Genomic DNA, 20,790 nt, shown 5'->3' with positions numbered 1-20,790 from the left:
GGGACATTTCTTTAACTTTCTGAGCCCGTTATTTCCCCAGCCTGATGCGCACTACTAACTCTATTTCAGCACTCCGTTATTATTTTTTGTTGTGGAAGAAAGATCAGAATGTTTCCTTTCAAAAGAGACCAGACTCATGCATGTGCTATAAGTATAAAGTATATTTATATAAAAGTATATACTTTTTCCACCACTTGGCCACATCCTAAACATATATATATATATTCAGATTCTAATTACTTATTGCCTATATTTATTGTAACGTATAATATAACCGATAGGGCATACAGACCCTCATCTGTACCTTTGTTTACACCGTTTATTCTTCTCATATTTCTATATTCAGATCAAATTGCATTGCCAATATTTATGGCGTTCTACTATTACTCTGCCCATGCTGCTATGACGCCTGCACTTCCCCAAGGGGATCAATAAACAGGGTTCCCACAGACATTGCTAAATGAAATTCAAGGACTTTCAAGTAATTTCCCAAGCACTATTTTTCATTTTAAAAGGGCATTTAAAAAGATCCAATTCACTTTTAAATGCGTATTGGAATTTTTTGTATCCAATATTTATGGTTTAAAACCAATTTCTTGACAGTTACACTTTAGATTATAAAAAAAGCTATTTCTCGATTCAGAACAATTTTATCATGGATGAACAAAACTTCAATGCGAATGGTTGATTTGAATTGCAAGGACTTTTTAAGCACCTTGTTAAAAAATGGGCTGTTCATTCCAGGCCTTGGCATTTTTTTTTATCAAAAACTTCAAGGACCTTGTGCGAACCCTGAATAAAAGAATCTTATCTTTTTTTTATCCACTTTATCCCATTTTCTATTTTTCTCCCATCCCAATTTCGTATCATCCAATTCAACCCTCGCCGGCTGCAATGTGGACTAAGTCATACATAGCACAAGTCCCCTCCGATACTCGAGGTAACAGCAGTCGCATCTTTTCACCTGCGCGGCTCGATCTCTCAGCGTCGGGGGTCTGCGCTTTGGAGGGGCGCCGCCCCCATCGCTTCCTGATTCTACTGCGCAGGCGCACCAACCGACCTGTAGGAGTCGCTGTCCACAACGCCCGATCCCCACCCATCAGTTTCCCACCCCCTAATACTGCCAATGTGTATTAGTACGGACGACCAGCCAAACTGAAAGCAATGTGGAGCGCTGGGCTCGAACAGGCGAACCCAGCGTCTCCAGCATTCGTGGTGAGCGCTTTAAAGAATATCTTATCTCAAGTCTTGTCCAACTCTGGAGAAGATAGTAAGCGTATTTCCCACAATGTTGGCATCCTTTAAAACACACACACCTCCTCGTCGTCCCCGGCGCTCTCGTCCACCTCGGTGTCGCTCTGCTTGTCGCTCTCCTCGTCCCTCTCGCTGGGAGAGTCCTTGTTGGCCTCGCCCCCCTCGTCTGACTCGCTGCCCTTGTCGGACCCTTCCTCCTCCTCCTCCTTGGCCGGCGCTGCCACCAGCTCCTGGAACACAAGCGTCATGACGTGAACTACTGCTGGGGCCGGGGGCCGTTACATCCATATTCATCACGTCTCGCCCATCAGTGTTATATTGTGTTTTTAACCCTTTCACTGCCACACGACAGCCGGTTAACCCTTTCACTGTGACAATACAGAAGGTTAGCCCTTTACTATCACACAACCGACGGCGATGCTCCATCATTAGCATCATTAGCTCCGCATTTGCGGCGCTAATGATGGAGCATCGCCGTCATTTGTGTGATGGTAAAGGGCTAACCTTACTACCAGTGAAAGGGTTAGGGTTCCCAGACATTGATCAAATTGCATTGCCAATATTTATGGCGTTTTACTATTACTCTGCCCATGCTGCTATGACGCCTGCACTTCCCCAAGGGGATCAATAAACAGGGTTCCCACAGACATTGCAAAATGAAATTCAAGGACTTTCAAGTACTTTCCCAAGCACTTTTTTTTAAAGGGCTTTGAAAAAAAAATCTGGTCCAATATTTATGGCTTAAAACCAATTTCTGACAATTAGTTATACTTTAGATTAAATTTTTTTTTCTTGATTCAAAACAATTTTTATCATGGATGAACAAAACTTTCAATGCAAATGGTTGTTTGAGGACTTTCTAATCACCTTGTTAAAAAATGGGCTGTTTTCAAGGAATTCCAGGCCTTGACTTATTTATTTTTTAATCAAGCACTCCAAGGACCTTGTGCAAACCCTGTTAATGTAATCATGTTTGTCTAAATGAAAATGTTCATTGAATATCTGACACTTTATCACCCTTCCATCACCATATCAAATCAATGTTATACAACGGCATGCAAATTTCTCGATTCTGATTGGCTGAAAGTCAATTTACACGTATGTATCCGTCATAATTCCACGCTCTTGGTCCCAGGACCCGCCCACAACCGAATCACTACTCCGCGTGCGAGTTTAAAAAAACCAAGACAGCGGACAATAATCTTTACAAATGGATATGTTGATAGCGTCATAACGACTAAATAAAAACCGATTCTGTCACGGCGAATGTCTTAGTCTCTTACACAATGTTGGATTAGGTAATCTATGGGTCATGAGTCATTGTGGAACAAAATAAAAATCGCGCGGATTGATTGATTGATTGCAATTTTTTTTTAATTTTTTTTGTATTCCCCTTTCTTGTCCCCGACTGCAGAGCTCACTCTCTCACTGTCTGGCACACTCACTCGGTCGCATACACACCCACACACACTCCTGTCTGCAACGGCAGAGGAGAGTCAGACTGAGAGACATAGAAGCAGCTGGGTGCTGCGCTGTTTTAAGTGAGGGTGGACTGAAAGGATATGTTGATAGCGTCATAACGACTAAATAAAAACCGATTCTGTCATGGCGAATGTCTTAGTTGCCTAAACAATGTTGGATTGATGGGTCATGAGTCATTGTGGAACAAAATAAAAATCGCGCAAATTCTTAGAAGCATCTAAGAATGAAGTTCTATAGAAAGTAGGTTAAAAACTAAAGAAAAGTTGGATGTGTTACTGTATTTGTAAATCTGGTAAGTCATAAAGTCTTTCTCTGGTCTGCATCCCCTTAACAATTGTGTGTATTGAGCCGTACTGTATTGTACCCATTCTGCATCTGGTAATACAATTTTCAATCAATCAATCAATCAATCATTCCAATAACACACAGTTGGATGTGTTAGTTTGTTGGATGTCTAGGTGAAAGACAGTTGGATGTGTTAGTTCGTTGGATGTCTTAGTTGAGAACAGTTGGATGCACTTCCGAGCTGCTTCCACATGGAGGCAACTTCTCTTTTTTGTTGTTGTGGGAACTACTTTTTGTGGCGGATGGTTTTTTCAATAAATCTTCGATTAATGTGTGTTTATTGTATAGCAATAAGGTTGGATGAATGTGGCAGTTGTATAAAAGCATTACACCACTTGTAGTCGTGATTTGTGAAAAATAAACCATGCCTAGGGGGGTTTATTTTTCACAAACCACTCCTGTGCGTGATGTAATGCTTAATTATACAACAGCATGCACATTTCTCGATTCCGATTGGCTGAAACAGTCAAGTTACACGTGGGTATTTGTAATAACCCCACGCTCTTGGTCCCAGGACCCGCCCACAACCGCATTACTATCAATGCGCCATGCGAGTTTTTAGAAGTGAAAGCAAGATGGTGTAAACGTTACAAAAGGATATGGTGATAGGGTCATAAAGACTAAATGAAAAACGATTCCGTCATGGCGAATGTGTTAGTTTCTTAAACAATGTTGGATGATGTAATTGATGGGTCATGAGTCATTGTGGAACAAAATAAAAATCGCGCGGATTGATTGCAAAAGAAAATTAAAAATTTCTTTTTACCCACTTTCTATAGAAGCAGCTGGGAGGTGCGCTATTTTAAGTGAGCATGGATTATTGAATTGATTGATAATATATTACTGTCCGCCTTGTTTCCAACTGGTTAAGTTTAGGCACTCTTTCGAAGTCGCTCTCTTTCGAAGTTGGTTAAGGTTAGAGTTTGTCTTTAGAGCAGGGCGATAGACCACCAGCCCTGATTCCAAACTCTAACCTTAACAAACTTCGAAAGAGAGCGACTAAACTTAACCAGTTGGAAACATGGCAGACTATTTTGTTTTACCTACTTTCTATAGAAGCATCTAAGAATGAAGTTCTATAGAAAGTAGGTTCAAAACAAAAGTTGGATGTGTTAGTTTGCTGGATGTCTAGTTGAAAGACAGTTGGATGTGTTAGTTTGTTGGATGTCTTAGTTGAAAGACAGTTGGATGTGTTAGTTTGTTGGATGTCTTAGTTGAGAGACAGTGAGAACAGTTGGATGCACTTCCGAGCTGCTTCCACATGGAGGCAACTTTTTTATTTTTTTGGGAACTACTTTTTCTGTGGATGGTTTTTTCAATAAATCTTCAATTAATGTGTTTATTGTATAGCAATAAGGTTGGATGAATGCGCCAGTTGTATAAAAGCCATTACACCACGTGCAGTCGTGGGTTATGAGAATTAGACCATGCCTAGGGGGGTCTAATTCTCACAACCCACTCCTGCGCGTGATGTAATGCTTTAATATACATTAAATGATATATGGACCAATGGATAGGAAAAATATTGGGTTATACAACCGAAGTTAAAGAAACACGCCAACATTATGGAAAATTTAAGCACATTTCCCATAATGTTGGTCGTGTTCCTTTAATGCATCCGTAAGAACCACATGTGGAAATCAAGATTTGCTGAACTGGGATTGGGTGCTTACGTTTCCTGCCACATTGCCATTGGCCTGTTTGGCCTTGGTGGTGGGTGCAGGGACAGGCTTTTTCTTGGTTAGTTTCTTCTTCTTGGACTTGGCTGTCTTCTTGGCCCCTTTACTCTTATTCTGCCACACTTTGGTTTTGGTTTTATTATTCTCTCCTTGCTGCTGCACACACAAACACACATTTGTCTCGTCATCAGAGGTGGCAACTCAATTGACCTATCTCAAGCCTATCTTTTCTTGATAAAAATTGTGATTGGAGGATCAAGAAAGGAAGGCAGGTTTGAGATAGGCCAATTGAAAATGAGGCCAATTGAAAATGAGACCTTGGTGTTAAAAAGGGCTTTGTTGGGTAAACTAAAGGTTACAATAATAATAATTATAATATAATATAACAGATTCATACATGTATTAATTAATGAACTAACAAACAACATTGCAAGGTTGGACAAACATATTCAACCAATGGGCCCATTTCAAGATACTGTTGCTATGTAAACAGAATGTCAGGCAGAGCAGGGTAACAGGGTTAACCTAGAACCATAAGAAGAGGATGGGTCAGTGTCATCATAGAAACACTTCCTGTTACCACTGGGAGACACACCTCATTGTATTAACCCTTTCACTACCACTACCAAAATGGTTAACCCTTTCACTGCAACAATACAGAATGTTAACCCTTTCACTGTCACACGGCAACGGGTTAACCCTTTCACAACCACACTACAGAAGGTTAACCCTTTCACTACCACACTACCAAATGGTTAACCCTTTCACTGCGACAATACAGAATGTTAACCCTTTCACTGTCCCACGACAACGGGTTAACCCTTTCACAACCACACTACAGAAGGTTAACCCTTTCACTACCACACTACAGACGGTTAACCATCTGTAGTGTGGGAGTGAAAGTTTAACCTGCTGTAGTGTGGTAGTGAAAGGTTAACCTGCTTTATTACATGGCGTTTTAACATTCGCCTGTCAAGTTAGACCGCGCTCTCAAGATACGACACTGGGTGCTGAAATCCCATTAAGTATTATATAAAAGAAGCAGTGAAGCCAGACCAGCACTCTCAGGTTCAAAATTTAATGGCAGCCTGAAACAAACATGTTTCGGAAATATGTATTCCTTCTTCAGTGTTATAGCTTGCAAGCTATAACACTGAAGAAGGAATACATATTTCCGAAACATGTTTGTTTCAGGCTGCCATTAAATTTTGAACCTGAGAGTGCTGTTTTAACATTCGCCGAAATGCTCGATTGTGATTGGTCAATAGCCCCCGACAGCGGTGAATTCTTTTTCGATAACTGACCGCTGCCATGGGCAACGTGCAATAATCACCGGTGATTATTGCTTTTTCACAGCTGGAGCAATCAAGCCCACTGACACACACTGCATCAGTGCAATCAGACACACCTGCCGGCTGCCGGCGATAATAATAATAATAATAACTTTATTTGGACTGACAGAGCCACAGAACAACTGCGTCTGCATTTGATCTCATCTTGTCGATGGTGTAAAATGAATTAGGTATATTGTTAGTAAGTTAGCCATGTAATAAGCGGGATAATGTATAGCTATACTCGGTCATTGTCGCAAAATAATTTACCTTCACTACGTTTAAAACACCTCTGCGAGGCGCCTCGGTATTCTAAACTCTGTGTCGGTCAATTATTTTGCGACAATGACCTCGTAGCTATACATTATCCCTTACGTAGTGCGGTAGTGAAAGGTTAACCTTCTGTAGTGTGGTGGTGAAAGGTTAACCTGCTGTAGTGTGGTGGTGAAAGGTTAACCTTCTGTAGTGTGGTGGTGAAAGGTTAACCTTCTGTAGTGTGGTGGTGAAAGGTTAACCTTCTGTAGTGTGGTGGTAAAAGGTTAACCTTCTGTAGTGTGGTAGTGAAGTAGCATCATCTCCCTGCACTGAATAGACTTCCATAAGAATGTCGGGGCTGTGACCCATCCTATAGTCCAGGGTTAGCTGAACAAAATTAATGGGGATTTGTAATTTTTAGCTATTGGAAAAACTTTGTAACGACTATGTTAGATATAACAATTATCAATCAAGTATCAAAATCACTGTGAGTGAAAATATTCTCTCATATATATATATTTTGATCCACTTTTTTCTCCTCTTTCAATTTTTCTCCCATCCCAATTTCGCTGTGCCAATTCTCCCCTCCCCTGTCTTGAACGTTGCTCGCATATGCCCCCCACTGGCCGGTTGTAGAGAGGATACAAGCCTTGCATCACGTGTCCCCTCCGATACACGAGGAGGCAGCCTGTCACATCTTTTCACCTGCCAGTGCAGACTCTCATTTGGCGAGGAGTAACGTGTGGGAGGCTCACACTACCCCCGCCATTTCCTGTCTCTGCTGTGCAGGCGTCACCCAATCGACCTGTAGGAGTCGCTGTCCACAAGTCCAGATTACTACCCATCGACTTCCACCCGCTAACTCTGCCAATTGAGTTAGTATGACGGCCGGCCCAAGCCGGAGGCAACGCCGACAGCCAAAGTTGAACCCGGTGTCTCTTGCGTTGGTGACAAGAGCAATGTCCGCTGCGCCCCCCACATCTCATATATATAATTTGGTAATATACGGAAAAAAATAAGGTAATTTCAATACATCTCTCCTTCTTTCCATGAGAGCAAGTGGCATTAACCCCCTGTTCACATAGCAGCAGGATAGTAAAATTAAACTGAAACCATAGACAGGAAACCCTTCATGACCGCTGAGCTTGAAGAACAAAAGTGGGGGGAAAAATACTATTACCGGATTTTTCCACTCTTGATGTTCTGAATCTACATTTGGTCTAACATGTGGTATCTCTGTTAAAAGGTGAGATGTGTAATGAGATGCTACATACTACTACTGCTCCATCCTCTGTGGTCGTGCTGGTGGTCTCTTCTCCTGGAGGACAAGGTGTCCCCTCCTGCTCCTTTTCAAACACCTCCTACACACACACACACACACCATAGTGTCATAGGGAGGTGTAGTGGTTACTTCCTGGTCTATAGGGAGGTGTAGTGGTTACTCCCTGGTCTATAGGGAGGTGTAGTGGTTACTTCCTGGTCTATAGGGAGGTGTAGTGGTTACTTCCTGGTCTATAGGGAGGTGTAGTCATAGATATATATAGAACACTAGATAGCTTGCCCGCGCTGCCGGCCAATGGAGAGCGACGTCACTGAACCGCCGCCATCTTGTGAGGGTCAGCCTTGAGTGAGAGTGAGTGAGCTGCACAGACAAAAATACTCATAACTCGCTGAAATATTGACGGATTTACAAACAGTTTGGTTTATTGCAAGCATTATTAACGTGGCTATGATTCAAGCGGTTTGTAAAAAAAAAACATCTTTAAAATGTTTTTTTTTATAAGTATGCAGTATCATAACTACATCTTTGATGTTTATAGCAAACCAACCCGTTTGTAAATCCGTCAATATTTCAGCGAGTTATGAGTATTTTTGTCTGTGCAGCTCACTCACTCTCACTCAAGGCTGACCCTCACAAGATGGCGGCGGTTCAGTGACGCTGGTGACTCCGCCTTAAGCTATCTAGTGTTCTATAGATATCTATGGGTGTAGTGGTTACATCATTGTTGTTTCCGGCCGGTCCACCCCTCTTGAAATTGCAATGTATTTCCAACGGACACATTTCTAAATCGTCTCGTTTAAAACAAATAAAGCATTAACATTGGCACGGTGTACCTTTCTGTGTGTATTTATCCACAATCTATAGCTCAACATGAAACAATTCGCAATTAAATCATAAAAAAGTAGCAAAATAACAACGTTTATGTTTTCGTTCACTGAGGAACTACACAATGGTCGTGACGTGTATTAGGCGACAGCACTGAACGACAGGCGTTCTACTGGTAAGTGTAGTTATTTTTTAACGACAAATTAAACAACCCTATAACTAACTTTATTTCAACCAAAAATGCTTAAACAATAATGTTAGTGATAGAAGGTAATTTTAAGTAGAAAAAGGGTAACCACTGCGCTCAGACAGGTGCGTAGTCAAACATTAATTAAGTTAAAAAAAAAATGGAGTAGGGACCGCACTTGAGGAAAATCGGTTTTTATTTGTATGCACAAGTTGTATAACGCACAAAACGCTTTCAGCCATCCGGCCTTCAGTGATAGAAGGGAACTCATTTTGTGCAAAAATGGAAAGCTTGCCAATGTTCATGAGCAGGGCTTGACATTAACTTTTTGGCTCAGTAGCCAGTGACTTTGGCTAGTGGTTTTCCAAAGTCACTAGCCACTCTCATTTTCACCAGCCAAAAATCCCCACACACGCCGATCATAACCCAACAATGGTAATAATGTGATTATAGATAGATAGATAGATAGATAGATAGATAGATAGATAGATAGATAGATAGATAGATAGATAGATAGATACTTTATTAATCCCCTTGGGGAAATTCAGGTATCCAGTAACAGCTCAGGCAGTTAACAGGCGGGTTGGCGGGTGCTAATGTCAAGCCCTGTTCATGAGGCATAATTATTCGTTTATTACAATAGCCGATAATACATTTTCCCAATGATGAATCCCTATACGGGTGGACCGCGCGGGAAACTAAAGTGACGTCAGACTACACCTCCCTATAGTGCTAGAAGTAGTCACAGACAACCTCTAGTGATCATTTGTGGGAGAATTTGTAAAAGCGTAACTACTTTTTTTATAACATACATTTTAATCAGAAAGGTCTTTGTAGTGCGATACAATTTTAATTTACATACACATTAATATTCCAGATAGTAGCAGTTACCCTGGTTAAGGTCTTATAACACATTTATATTCATTTTAATCAGATCGTGAATACATGACTAAGCAGAATATTTCGATTTTAGATTTAGATTCAAATGTATTGTCATCATACAGCACAAGTACATTACAACAAAAAGATGCTGAGTCAGTGTCTGGAGTATTAATGCTGAGTCAGTGTCACATGGAATGTGATGATCACTCCTTACCAACATCCTTTTCCTGGTTAAGGTGACTGTTACGGTGACGATGGAGCCGGCGGTGATGTTATTGCTGTCTTCGTCATCGAGGACTGGAGGCGCGAGGAGACAAGAGAGACGGGGAGACGGACGGACGTAGAGGGAGAGAAGGACAGAGAGAGACAAAGAGACACAGAGAGAGGAAGACAGAGACACAGAAGAAGAAGAAGTAGACAGGATGACAGGGAGAGGAAGCCACTTGTAAATAGTCAGCCGGTGTAAGAAGTGATTCATGAGAAATGGGTTCAATGTGAGGCTTTCACTGCCAGGCTCAGCTCTGTGTGCAGAGTTAGATGAATTTAAAGCAGTGGAGAGAGCAGTGAGCAGGTACCTTCACATTCTATATCATCACAAGTAGGGATGTCCGATATTGGCATTAAAATGTGATATCGGAAAATATCGGTATCGGTTAAAAAAAAATATATATATAAAATAACCTTTATTTACCCAGGCAGGCAAGTAAGAACAAATTCTGATTTTATTTATTGTCAAAAGTATGCATAATGTTATGTTAATTGCACAACAAGACATATGTAATGTTAATTACCTGAAATTATTTCCGTTTTTGGGGGGGGGGGGGGGGAACCCTGCATATATCGGTATCGGAAATTAAGAGTTGGACAATATCGGTATATCGGTATCGGAAATTAAGAGTTGGACAATATCGGTATAGGTAAAAAAGCCAATATCAAGCATCCCTAATCACAAGTGATTCTGTAAGTCTCGTGTTCCACATTATAATGGGTTGCAGTTTAGTTTTTGGAAAACAGTTGAATCATAAAGGCATGCATACTACTAAAGCAGCAGTTCTCAAACTACGGGTTGCGACCCAAAGTGGGGGCTAAATATGCCTCGTTTTATAAATGTGTATTGATAGTTCAACAATGTGTGCTTTTATTTTGATATTCCTTAATCCCACGTTGAAATTACGCGATTAACACATTCTGCGCCATGCAGTATGCCCATTTTATACCACTCTCTGCCAGTGCTGTAACCCTATGGAGTGGCTCACCTTCTTTGCAGGGCTATAACTTTTTAAATATTATAGCTATATCGACATTACTATAGCCCATTCAACATCGGGTATCTATCGTTCCGGATGTGGGATGTTATATTTTTCCATTCATACATTATCGTGTGATACCCCAGTAATAGTAGCCTATGCCTGTGGCAATGGCTAATGGGGATCCGAATAAACTAAACTAAACGTGTTAGTACCTTCGAGAATATAAGTATGTTTCTAGAGTGTATAGCAGTAATTCCTAGAACACGCGTTATAGGCCCTGACGCATATTACACATAATCGATTCGTTCCTATACACGCTATATTAAAAATTTCAAATGCATATGATCGCTATACATTATGCTCAATCATGCGTGAAGGAAGGAGGGGGGGGGGGGTCGTTTATGATTCCTTGATTGTCACTAACAGCTTTCTTTAGTACGAAATAATGTTAGATTCCTCTTACCTGTGGCCGATGCGTCTGGTGAAAAAAGTCCTGCTAGATCCATTTTCCGTTTGTATTACGCAATAAACGCCGAAAGCATATTGATTCTTGCGTCTCGAAAGCGATCCCATGCACTCGAGTGTGTATCTTGATCCATGTTACAACATCTCTCTGGCGGAGCTTTTTCCCCGATGCACAGAGCGCCACTTCCGCTTTAGAGTGGAGTGTAACTCGCCCGAAATCCACCAGGCGGCGGTATTGAGGCTTTGAAATATCAGACAGGGTCCAACTGGCTCCCGGAGCCTTCCTGGATGAATTATGAATGCCAATAGCGAATAAAGGAAATAACGATCATAAAAACGAGTTTACTCGTTGTTGGCGCTATTCGATTGGCGGGCAATAACGAGTAAACTCGTTTTTTGCGCAAGATGTGTTAAGTGTGGGGTCGCCAAAAAAATTCCTAAATTAAATGGGGTCGTGGTATAAAAAATTTGAGAACCCCTGTTCTAAAGGCATTGCATACAGTGCATACAATGGCTCTGTGTGTGGTGGGTTGATATGTTGCAGGCTGGTCAAGTCCAAAACTGGATATGTATGTGTGTGTGTGTGTGTTGCAGGACTGACCCTGCAGCTTGGTATCCATGGTGACGTGGGGGAAGCTGCCCAGGACGGCCAGCACCTCATCGTACTTCTCCTCTCCCAGGAAGCGCAGCATGCTCCGTCTGTCAGAGTCCTTCAGACTCACCAGGTCCTGCAGGCTCCGCACCTTATACTGGAGGAAGGGAGGAAGAGGGGGGGGGGGGGGGGGGGAGAGGGGGGGGGAGAGAGGGGGGAGAGAGAGAGAGAGGGGGGAGAGGAGAGAGGGGGAGAGAGAGGGGAGGTACAGTATGTAGCATTGGATCAATAAAAGCGATCGATTTTTGGAATGGCGATCAGGAATTGGAATGATCTTTTTGGAGAACATCTGATCCGAGGTAAGGAATCTATTTTACAAGTCTTGGGATAATCAGAGTTGTATTCGCTGAGATCTCAGCGTTCGCCCTATGTGTGTGTGTGTGTGTGTGTGTGTGTGTGTGTGTGTGTGTGCGCGAGATCACTTTGAGGAAATCAGAGAATCGATTTCTCAGATCGCCTATATAGCGTGCATACGTACACATACTATCGATAATCTAGCGTTTATTTGAAAACTATTCATAAATAGGCCGAAAAATGAGTTTGTGTATTCTAGAATATTCCAGAAAACGTCTTTAATCATGGAATATTTATATTTTCCTTGAAAACGAGGGCTTTTCAAAATGCTATAAAACGAAAATGAACCGATAAAAAAACAATCCGCTTCGACAATGTTGACTGGAAAACGTGTCATTGATAAGCGACGGGCAGATTAGACACATAGCCATAATTTAAAACATAGATTAGGCGTTATTAACGCTAACATTGAAGTGGATGGTGGGCATTCAAGCGGTAAATCAAGATTAAAGGGGAACTCCAACATTTTGGGAAATTAGCTTATTTAACATCTTCCCTGGAGTTAGACAAGAAGATACATACCTTTTTTGTCTCTGTGCGTGCATTTTAGCTTTGGGAATAGATGCTCCGTTAGCATAGCTTAGCTTCATCACTGGAAGTGAGGCAGGACAGTAGCCTTACAGTGCCTTACAGTGTATTGCAAGGTCTGACATTGACCAAACTTGATATGCATGACCTTGGTGGGCTCTAGGTCAACTCCTGAAAAAGGGGGTCAATGTCAGACCTTGCAATCAAAAGTTAGGGGCGCACTGAAATTATGGCAAGGGTTATTAGCCCCCTAACTTTTGATTGCAAAGTCTGACATTGACCCCCTTTTCAGGAGTTGACCTAGAGCCCACCAAGGTCATGCATATCAAGATTGGTCAATGTCAGACCTTGCAATACACTGTAAGGCACTGTAAGGCTCTAACCCTCCCCCACTTCCAGTGATGAAGCTAAGCTATGCTAACGGAGCGTCTATTCCCAAAGCTAAAATGCACGCACAGAGACAAAAAAGGTATGTATCTTCTTGTCTAACTCCAGGGAAGATGTTAAATAAGCTAATTTCCCAAAATGTTGGAGTTCCCCTTTAAGCTTGGGCTCCGAAAGTGTTAACAAAGAGAGGCAGAGTTGATTTGGCAAAAAAAAAAAAAAAAAATTTATTTTCATATTCGAATCCCATGCCCATCGAACGAAGCTTCTAAGTATTTAAGACAGCCCTACTACAGACGGTTAACTGTCTGTAGTGTGGTAGTGAAAGGGGTTAACCTTCTGTATTGTGGTAGTGAAAAGGGGTTAACCATTTGGTAGCGTGGTGGTAGTGAAAGGGTTAAGAATAAAAAGTGTAAATACATTCCGACTACCTCCCTACTTTGCTTTAAATTTCAAGGAGAAAGAAAGAAGACAAATTTCTCAGTTCAAGATGCTTGAGAACTCAAGAATCACAACACAAAATAATGAATATATAGCGGCGATATATAACTTAAGTCATTCTCTCTTATTTCAGAGGCCAAAAAAAGAGTCCAAGCAGCAGCTATTATTTTCACTTCAGTATAAAATGAAGACTGTACAGCTGGGCTACATCAGTGAAGGTCAGTCGACTCGTCGGACTGAAGAGTTGCTCCTCCGAGTTCTCAGAAATTCCTTCACGTCTCTGTGTCATTGTTCTCCTGGAGACAACTGAAGGCTGTGGACGGCTTCCATTTCAGTCTCGTTTGAAAAAAAATAAAAAAATAAAAATCACAGAACAACTTGTCGGCAGCTGAAAGAAGTGCCTCGTGAAATTAGTTCTTGTATTTGGCTGAAGAACGCGGCTAATGCGATATAGGAGGCACAAGCGATGTGCGAGGAAATGCCCTTCAGAGTAATTACATATAATGCAGATGCATTTTCCTTTCGACATGATGATAAATGAATCCTCATCCTATTCTGTGTGGAAATGGTAGGTCTACCTTGGTGTCTCTTCTAGGCTTGGGCGGTATGACGGTTTGACGGTTTAACGGTATACCAGGATATTTCGAAATCCAGCCAGTATGATTCTCAATACCGTGACGTCACAGACTGTGCGCCAAATCTGTAGTGCACAGCATGCGCCAGCAGAGGGCAGGGCAGTCTGTCTTTCCCTCTCTCAGTCAGAGCTCAGCAGAGCAGATGACGCAACGTGCGTGTTCCTTTGAAATGGATGCATGAGTGGACTCGGGACACGTTGTTTTGGTACGGGTAAGTTATGTTATGGTTAAGCGATTGGAAGATGAACGTATGAGATATGAATGCTGGTAGTGTATGTTTGGTAAAGCGTTCCAGTTCGACTGTGTGTGTGCGTATTGGCTTCGGGATTCACTACATTGGTTTAACGGCTTAAGCTGGGTTTTGATTATCACTTAATCAATGCAGAATAAATTTTGTGCGTCTGTATGTGTAGTTGTGTACTACTGTCCTGAGTTTGTGAGTCATATTGGTCTAATTTCAGCCTCCGTTATACGTTATTTGTTCCGTATGACACGGGTCACTAAGGAATTTAGGTTTGAGGTTGAAGAAAGTGCACTTTTAGGTTGAAAGAACGGCCCTAATGTCAACGTGTTTCAATATAAGCGTTATGTATGGTGATAACGAGTATATTGTTAACTTAGCTCCGCTCCCCCCCCCCCCGATGAAAATGAAAGTCATACCGTCATAATACCCATACCGGGGTATTATGTCAGCAAGGTATGACGGTATGAAAATAATGATACCGCCCAAGCCTAGTCTCTTCCGGTTCTCAATGATGCAGTCTTGCAGTCTTATCAACTCAGTTGTGGTTGTTACCTCTTTACAGGTGGGCAGAAAAGTGTGATTATTTTTTTTTTTACTTGAACTTGAGGACTGCATAGTTTTTTTTGCAAAGCTTAGCTTTATACTTATAGGACATGCATGAGCCAGGTCTCTTTTGAAAGATAACATTCTGAAGTTACTAATACAAAAAAGGAAAATCACTTATGAAATAGAGTAACAGAGGTCTGAACTTGAACTAGTGTACTCACATTTTTCTTTAGTGGTTGCAAGATTCCATATTCCAATATATATATATACCGGTATATAATATAAAATGTTATAAAAATCCGTTCCAAAATGAGTCTTTGAGAGACGTTTTAGTAAAACTGATGCCAAAAAAAAAAGCTTTCCAAAATCCATTTCCTCATCCACCACCGTGCGTTCTGAGGTCTGATTCACTTCCCGGTTTCGCCCGTCAACTTTCACCTAGTTCCTATATTCACACCCCCCCCCCCCCACGTGGGGTATGGTTGGAAGTGTACACTTGTTGGCTACAACGCTGACCAATAATTTTTGCCATCAGCTGTGATTGCTCAGTTCTGGAGCATATACAGTCCGGGGTGGTCATGATGCGCTGCACGTAAAAAGACGCTCGCCTGACATATCGTCATGTAACTCGAGAACCGAGGCACGGATTTGGTCGGCGTTCGAACGGCAACAAATAGATCTTTCGAACGGTATATTATATGTTCGGCAAAAATTGCAGGCCGAGCCGATAGACGCTCGCAAAGTGCCATGACTTGCGTGCATGGGCATGAGGGCCCGATTTCGGGACCCCACCTGTTAAGAGGTTTTAAGCAGAGTAATACACCTGGTTGAAAGCAGCACATTTATAATCACAGCAGGGCTACTAATGACGTAATTATAAAGATTGGCCCCGGAGGGTGGAGCCCAGAAAAAGCCTGCGAAAGAAGAAGGTGGGGCCGAAGAGCCACAAAGAACAGGGATTAGTTGGGATTCACGTTGAAAATGTTGAGTGTGGGGCGGCTAGGTGGTGTAGTGGGCAAGGCGCTCGCCACCAATGCAGGAGACGCTGGGTTCGAGCCCAGCTCTCCGCATTGCTATCAGCTTGGCTGGTCGTTCATAGTACAATTGGCAGTGTTAGGGGTGGGAAAGCTGATGGGTGGGGATCGGACGTTGTGGACAGCGACTCCTACAGGTCGGTTGGTGCGCCTGCACAGCAGAATCAGGAAGCGACGGGGGCGGCGTGTCCCTCCCACGCAGACCCCCGCCGCTGAGAGATCGCGCTGTGCAGGTGAAAAGATGCGACGGCTGCTTCCTCGAGTACCGGAGGGGACACGTGATGTAAGGCTTCGTCCACATTGCAGCCGGCTTGTGGGAGGCATGGCCTAACAGCGTTCGAGACAGGGGAGGGTAGAATTGGACGATACAAAATTGGGATGGGAGAAAAATAGAAAATGGGAGAAAAAAGTAGATCAAAAAAGAAAACGTTGAGTGTGATTGGCTAACTTTGTCTGGGATTCCTAAATCATCCAGAGATCTACTCAGAGGCCCCCTGAAATCGACCGATGGTTGCTCACCTCTGCTCTAGTCCATGCTACCTCTACATTTACATTTAGTCATTTAGCTGACGCTTTTATCCAAAGCGACTTACAAGTTCTGTACGACAAGTCATCAGGAAGGGTACAACTCTATCAGCTGAGTAACAATGTTCATCAAAGTGTTGCGTGGTACAGTGTAGGTTAGTTTATAAGGACAAGTGCATGACAGTACGGTTAGTTTTTTTTTTTTTTTTTACCTCTAGGCCTCGCTACCTCTAGTCTAGGCCATGCTACCTCTAGTCTAGGCCATGCTAACTCTAGTCTAGCCCATGCTATCTCAAGGCCATGCTACCTCTATTCTAGGCCATGCTACCTCTAGTCTAGCCCATGCTATCTCAAGGCCATGCTACCTCTATTCTAGGCCATGCTACCTCTAGTCTAGCCCATGCTATCTCAAGGCCATGCTACCTCTAGTCTAGGCCATGCTACCTCTAGTCTAGACCATGCTACCTCTAGTCTAGACCATGCTACCTCTAGTCTAGACCATGCTACCTCTAGTCTAGCCCATGCTACCTCTAGTCTAAGCCATGCTACCTCTAGTCTAGGCCATGCTACCTCTAGTCTAGACCATGCTACCTCTAGTCTAGACCATGCTACCTCTAGTCTAGGCCATGCTACCTCTAGTCTAGACCATGCTACCTCTAGTCAAGGCCATGCTACCTCTAGTCTAGGCCATGCTACCTCTAGTCTAGCCCATGCTACCTCTAGTCTAGCCCATGCTACCTCTAGTCTAGCCCATGCTACCTGTAGTCTAGGCCATGCTACCTCTAGTCTAGACCATGCTACCTCTAGTCTAGACCATGCTACCTCTATTCTAGGCCATGCTACCTCTAGTCTAGGCCATGCTAACTCTAGGCCATGCTATCTCAAGGCCATGCTACCTCTAGTCTATGCCATGCTATCTCAAGGCCATGCTAACTCTAGTCTAGGCCATGCTATCTCAAGGCCATGCTAACTCTAGTCTAACCCATGCTAACTCTAGTCTAGCCCATGCTATCTCAAGGCCATGCTAACTCTAGTCTAGGCCATGCTATCTCAAGGCCATGCTAACTCTAGTCTAACCCATGCTAACTCTAGTCTAGACCATGCTATCTCAAGGCCATGCTAACTCTAGTCTAGACCATGCTATCTCAAGGCCATGCTAACTCTAGTCTAGACCATGCTATCTCAAGGCCATGCTACCTCTAGTCTAGGCCATGCTAACTCTAGTCTAGGCCATGCTACCTCTAGTCTAGGCCATGCTAACTCTAGTCTAGCCCATGCTATCTCAAGGCCATGCTAACTCTAGTCTAGTCCATGCTACCTCTAGTCTAGCCCATGCTACCTCTAGTCTAGCCCATGCTAACTCTAGTCTAGTCCATGCTACCTCTAGTCTAGGCCATGCTACCTCTAGTCTAGGCCATGCTACCTCTAGTCTAGCCCATGCTATCTCAAGGCCATGCTAACTCTAGTCTAGTCCATGCTACCTCTAGTCTAGCCCATGCTACCTCTAGTCTAGCCCATGCTACCTCTAGTCTAGACCATGTTACCTCTAGTCTAGGCCATGCTACCTATAGTCTAGCCCATGTTACCTCTAGTCTAGACCATGCTACCTCTAGTCTAGACCATGCTACCTCTAGTCTAGACCATGCTACCTCTAGTCAAGGCCATGCTACCTCTAGTCAAGGCCATGCTACCTCTAGTCTAGCCCATGCTACCTCTAGTCTAGGCCATGCTACCTCTAGTCTAGGCCATGCTACCTCTAGTCTAGACCATGCTACCTCTAGTCTAGACCATGCTACCTCTAGTCTAGACCATGCTACCTCTAGTCTAGACCATGCTACCTCTAGTCTAGGCCATGCTACCTCTAGTCAAGGCCATGCTACCTCTAGTCTAGGCCATGCTAACTCTAGTCTAGGCCGTGCTACCTCTAGTCTAGGCCATGCTATCTCTAGTCAAGGCCATGCTACCTCTAGTCTAGGCCATGCTAACTCTAGTCTAGGCCATGCTACCTCTAGTCTAGGCCATGCTAACTCTAGTCTAGACCATGCTACCTCTAGTCTAGCCCATGCTAACTCTAGTCTAGGCCATGCTACCTCTAGTCTAGGCCATGCTAACTCTAGTCTAGGCCATGCTACCTCTAGTCTAGGCCATGCTACCTCTAGTCTAGACCATGCTACCTCTAGTCTAGACCATGCTACCTCTAGTCTAGACCATGCTACCTCTAGTCTAGACCATGCTACCTCTAGTCTAGACCATGCTACCTCTAGTCTAGGCCATGCTAACTCTAGTCTAGGCCATGCTACCTCTAGTCTAGACCATGCTACCTCTAGTCTAGACCATGCTACCTCTAGTCTAGGCCATGCTAACTCTAGTCTAGGCCATGCTACCTCTAGTCTAGGCCATGCTACCTCTAGTCTAGGCCATGCTATCTCAAGGCCTTGCTGGCCACACACTAAGTTTTCAAGGAGACAACCAATTCCACTGAACTAACATTAGGCACTGCTTTAGGCGATGTTCGTCCTCTCTGAGCACACTTTCTTTTTTCCATCTCTCAGTATTATAATAGCAATAGCGCAGCATTTCCATTGAAACAAAGCAGAGCACAAAAGCACTAAAAAGACAGCTCAACTACGAACATGCCGCCTCATCCCTCTCTCAGTCTTCCTCTCCCTCTCTGCGTCTCTGAAGTGAGTGAGGACGAGTGAGTCTGTGCATATATATATGAATACTGTCTCTCTGTCTTTCTCTCCATCTCACCATTCCCTCTCCCCACTATATTTCTCTCCATCTCTCTCTTTCCCAGGGTTCCCACAGACATTGCAAAATAAAGTTCAAGGACTTTCAAGTACTTTCCTAAGTACTATTTTTCATTTTAAAAAGGGCATTTAACCATTTGGTTGCCGAAAACGTAGAACTACGTTTCCGTTGCCCAATCGTTGAGTGCCGGAAACGTAGATCTACGTTTTTCTCACGGTATTTCTTTTATTCGCTATTGCCATTCATAATTCAGCGGGGCACCTTGTGCATACTGTTCCGAGTGTGTATGAGCTGGCAGACGGTCTTATACCGCGGCGTTATTAGACCCATAGCTATACTATAAAATATAGGTTTAGCTCTACAAACTACAACTACGTTTATATGGGGTTAATGGACGGCAATGAAGGGGTCACTTCCCGGAAGGGGCGTGGCACTCAATGTGTTAAAAGGATACAATTCACAATTCACTTTTAAATGCTGTTTTTTATAGAAAAGCATTTTTATGGCTTAACTCTTAGCATGCAACCAGTGGAGGTTTCTCTATGACAACACGTGAAACACAAATTCACTCATAATTCATAATTATTATTAATTTACATATACCTATATATATTAAAAAAAAAAAAAAAAATATATATATATATATATTTTTTTAATTATTATTATAATTATTATTATTTTTGTTTAATAAATGTTTTCCTCTGTAAAAAAAAATGCCAGTGAATTTTTTCTTCTTCAAAAATGGCCAAAATTGACAGCTCTGAGCAGGCCTGCACTGCAGTATTGCCTGCAGTAATTATTCATGAAGAAAACTTCACAGGTGTGACCCATTGTTAAATAAATAATAAATAACAGCGAATCAAAATAGGCTATTAACTTCATCTAAGCACGGTCTGTGCAGTTAAACTCTTGCCATTGAATGGAGGGTTGATTGATTGACAGCCCTTGACATCAATACACGGAGGTTGAATATGATTGGCAGCCTTGCAAATCCAATCAGAGATTTCTGCATTGCAAAGTCAAAATGGGTCCAGCTGCATGTCCGGAGGATAGGTTTAGCTCGGGCCAATCTCAAGTTTCTCAAGTTTCTTTATTAGTTGTCATACAGAAGTACAGAATACTTTTATACAAAATGTAACATAAAGAAGCATTTTGTATAAAAGTATTCTGTACTTCTGTATGACAACTAATAAAGAAACTTGAGAAACTTGAGATTGGCCTGAGCTAAACCTATCCTCCGGACATGCAGCTGGACCCGTTTTGACTATGTGAAAGTTGAGACTATGAGAAAGTTGTTGTTTAGTAATTAGTAAGCTGTACATCTATAACAAGTCAAGTCAGGCTAAATTAAACTTTGCGCCAACATTAGGACCGAAGTATAAACCAGCAACTGAGCAACATGAAGAAGTGGATTTATGCATCTGGATCAGAAAAAACGTTGTGGATGAAAAAGTAA

At 42.6% G+C, this 20,790-nt stretch overlaps 1 protein-coding gene across 1 annotated transcript in view; it reads right to left on the bottom strand.

Moving 5' to 3' along the window:
- sec63 (SEC63 homolog, protein translocation regulator) overlaps positions 1 to 20,790 on the bottom strand; it is a 110,409-nt gene that overhangs the window by 23,722 nt on the left and 65,897 nt on the right. The window contains exons 13-17 of the mRNA XM_084315353.1: positions 11,839 to 11,986; positions 9,737 to 9,819; positions 7,621 to 7,707; positions 4,755 to 4,916; positions 1,317 to 1,484 (exon numbers count right to left, since the gene is read on the bottom strand). Of these exons, the coding sequence (XP_084171479.1) occupies positions 1,317 to 1,484; positions 4,755 to 4,916; positions 7,621 to 7,707; positions 9,737 to 9,819; positions 11,839 to 11,986 (648 nt within the window). The remainder of the gene's footprint in view (positions 1 to 1,316; positions 1,485 to 4,754; positions 4,917 to 7,620; positions 7,708 to 9,736; positions 9,820 to 11,838; positions 11,987 to 20,790) is intronic.

Source organism: Notolepis coatsorum (assembly GCF_963971535.1).
Source record: "Notolepis coatsorum genome assembly, chromosome: 5".
In the NCBI taxonomy this organism is placed as follows: domain Eukaryota; kingdom Metazoa; phylum Chordata; class Actinopteri; order Aulopiformes; family Paralepididae; genus Notolepis; species Notolepis coatsorum.
The sequence above is the reverse complement of the archived record's forward strand: the minus strand, read 5'-3'. Positions and strand labels throughout refer to the sequence as shown.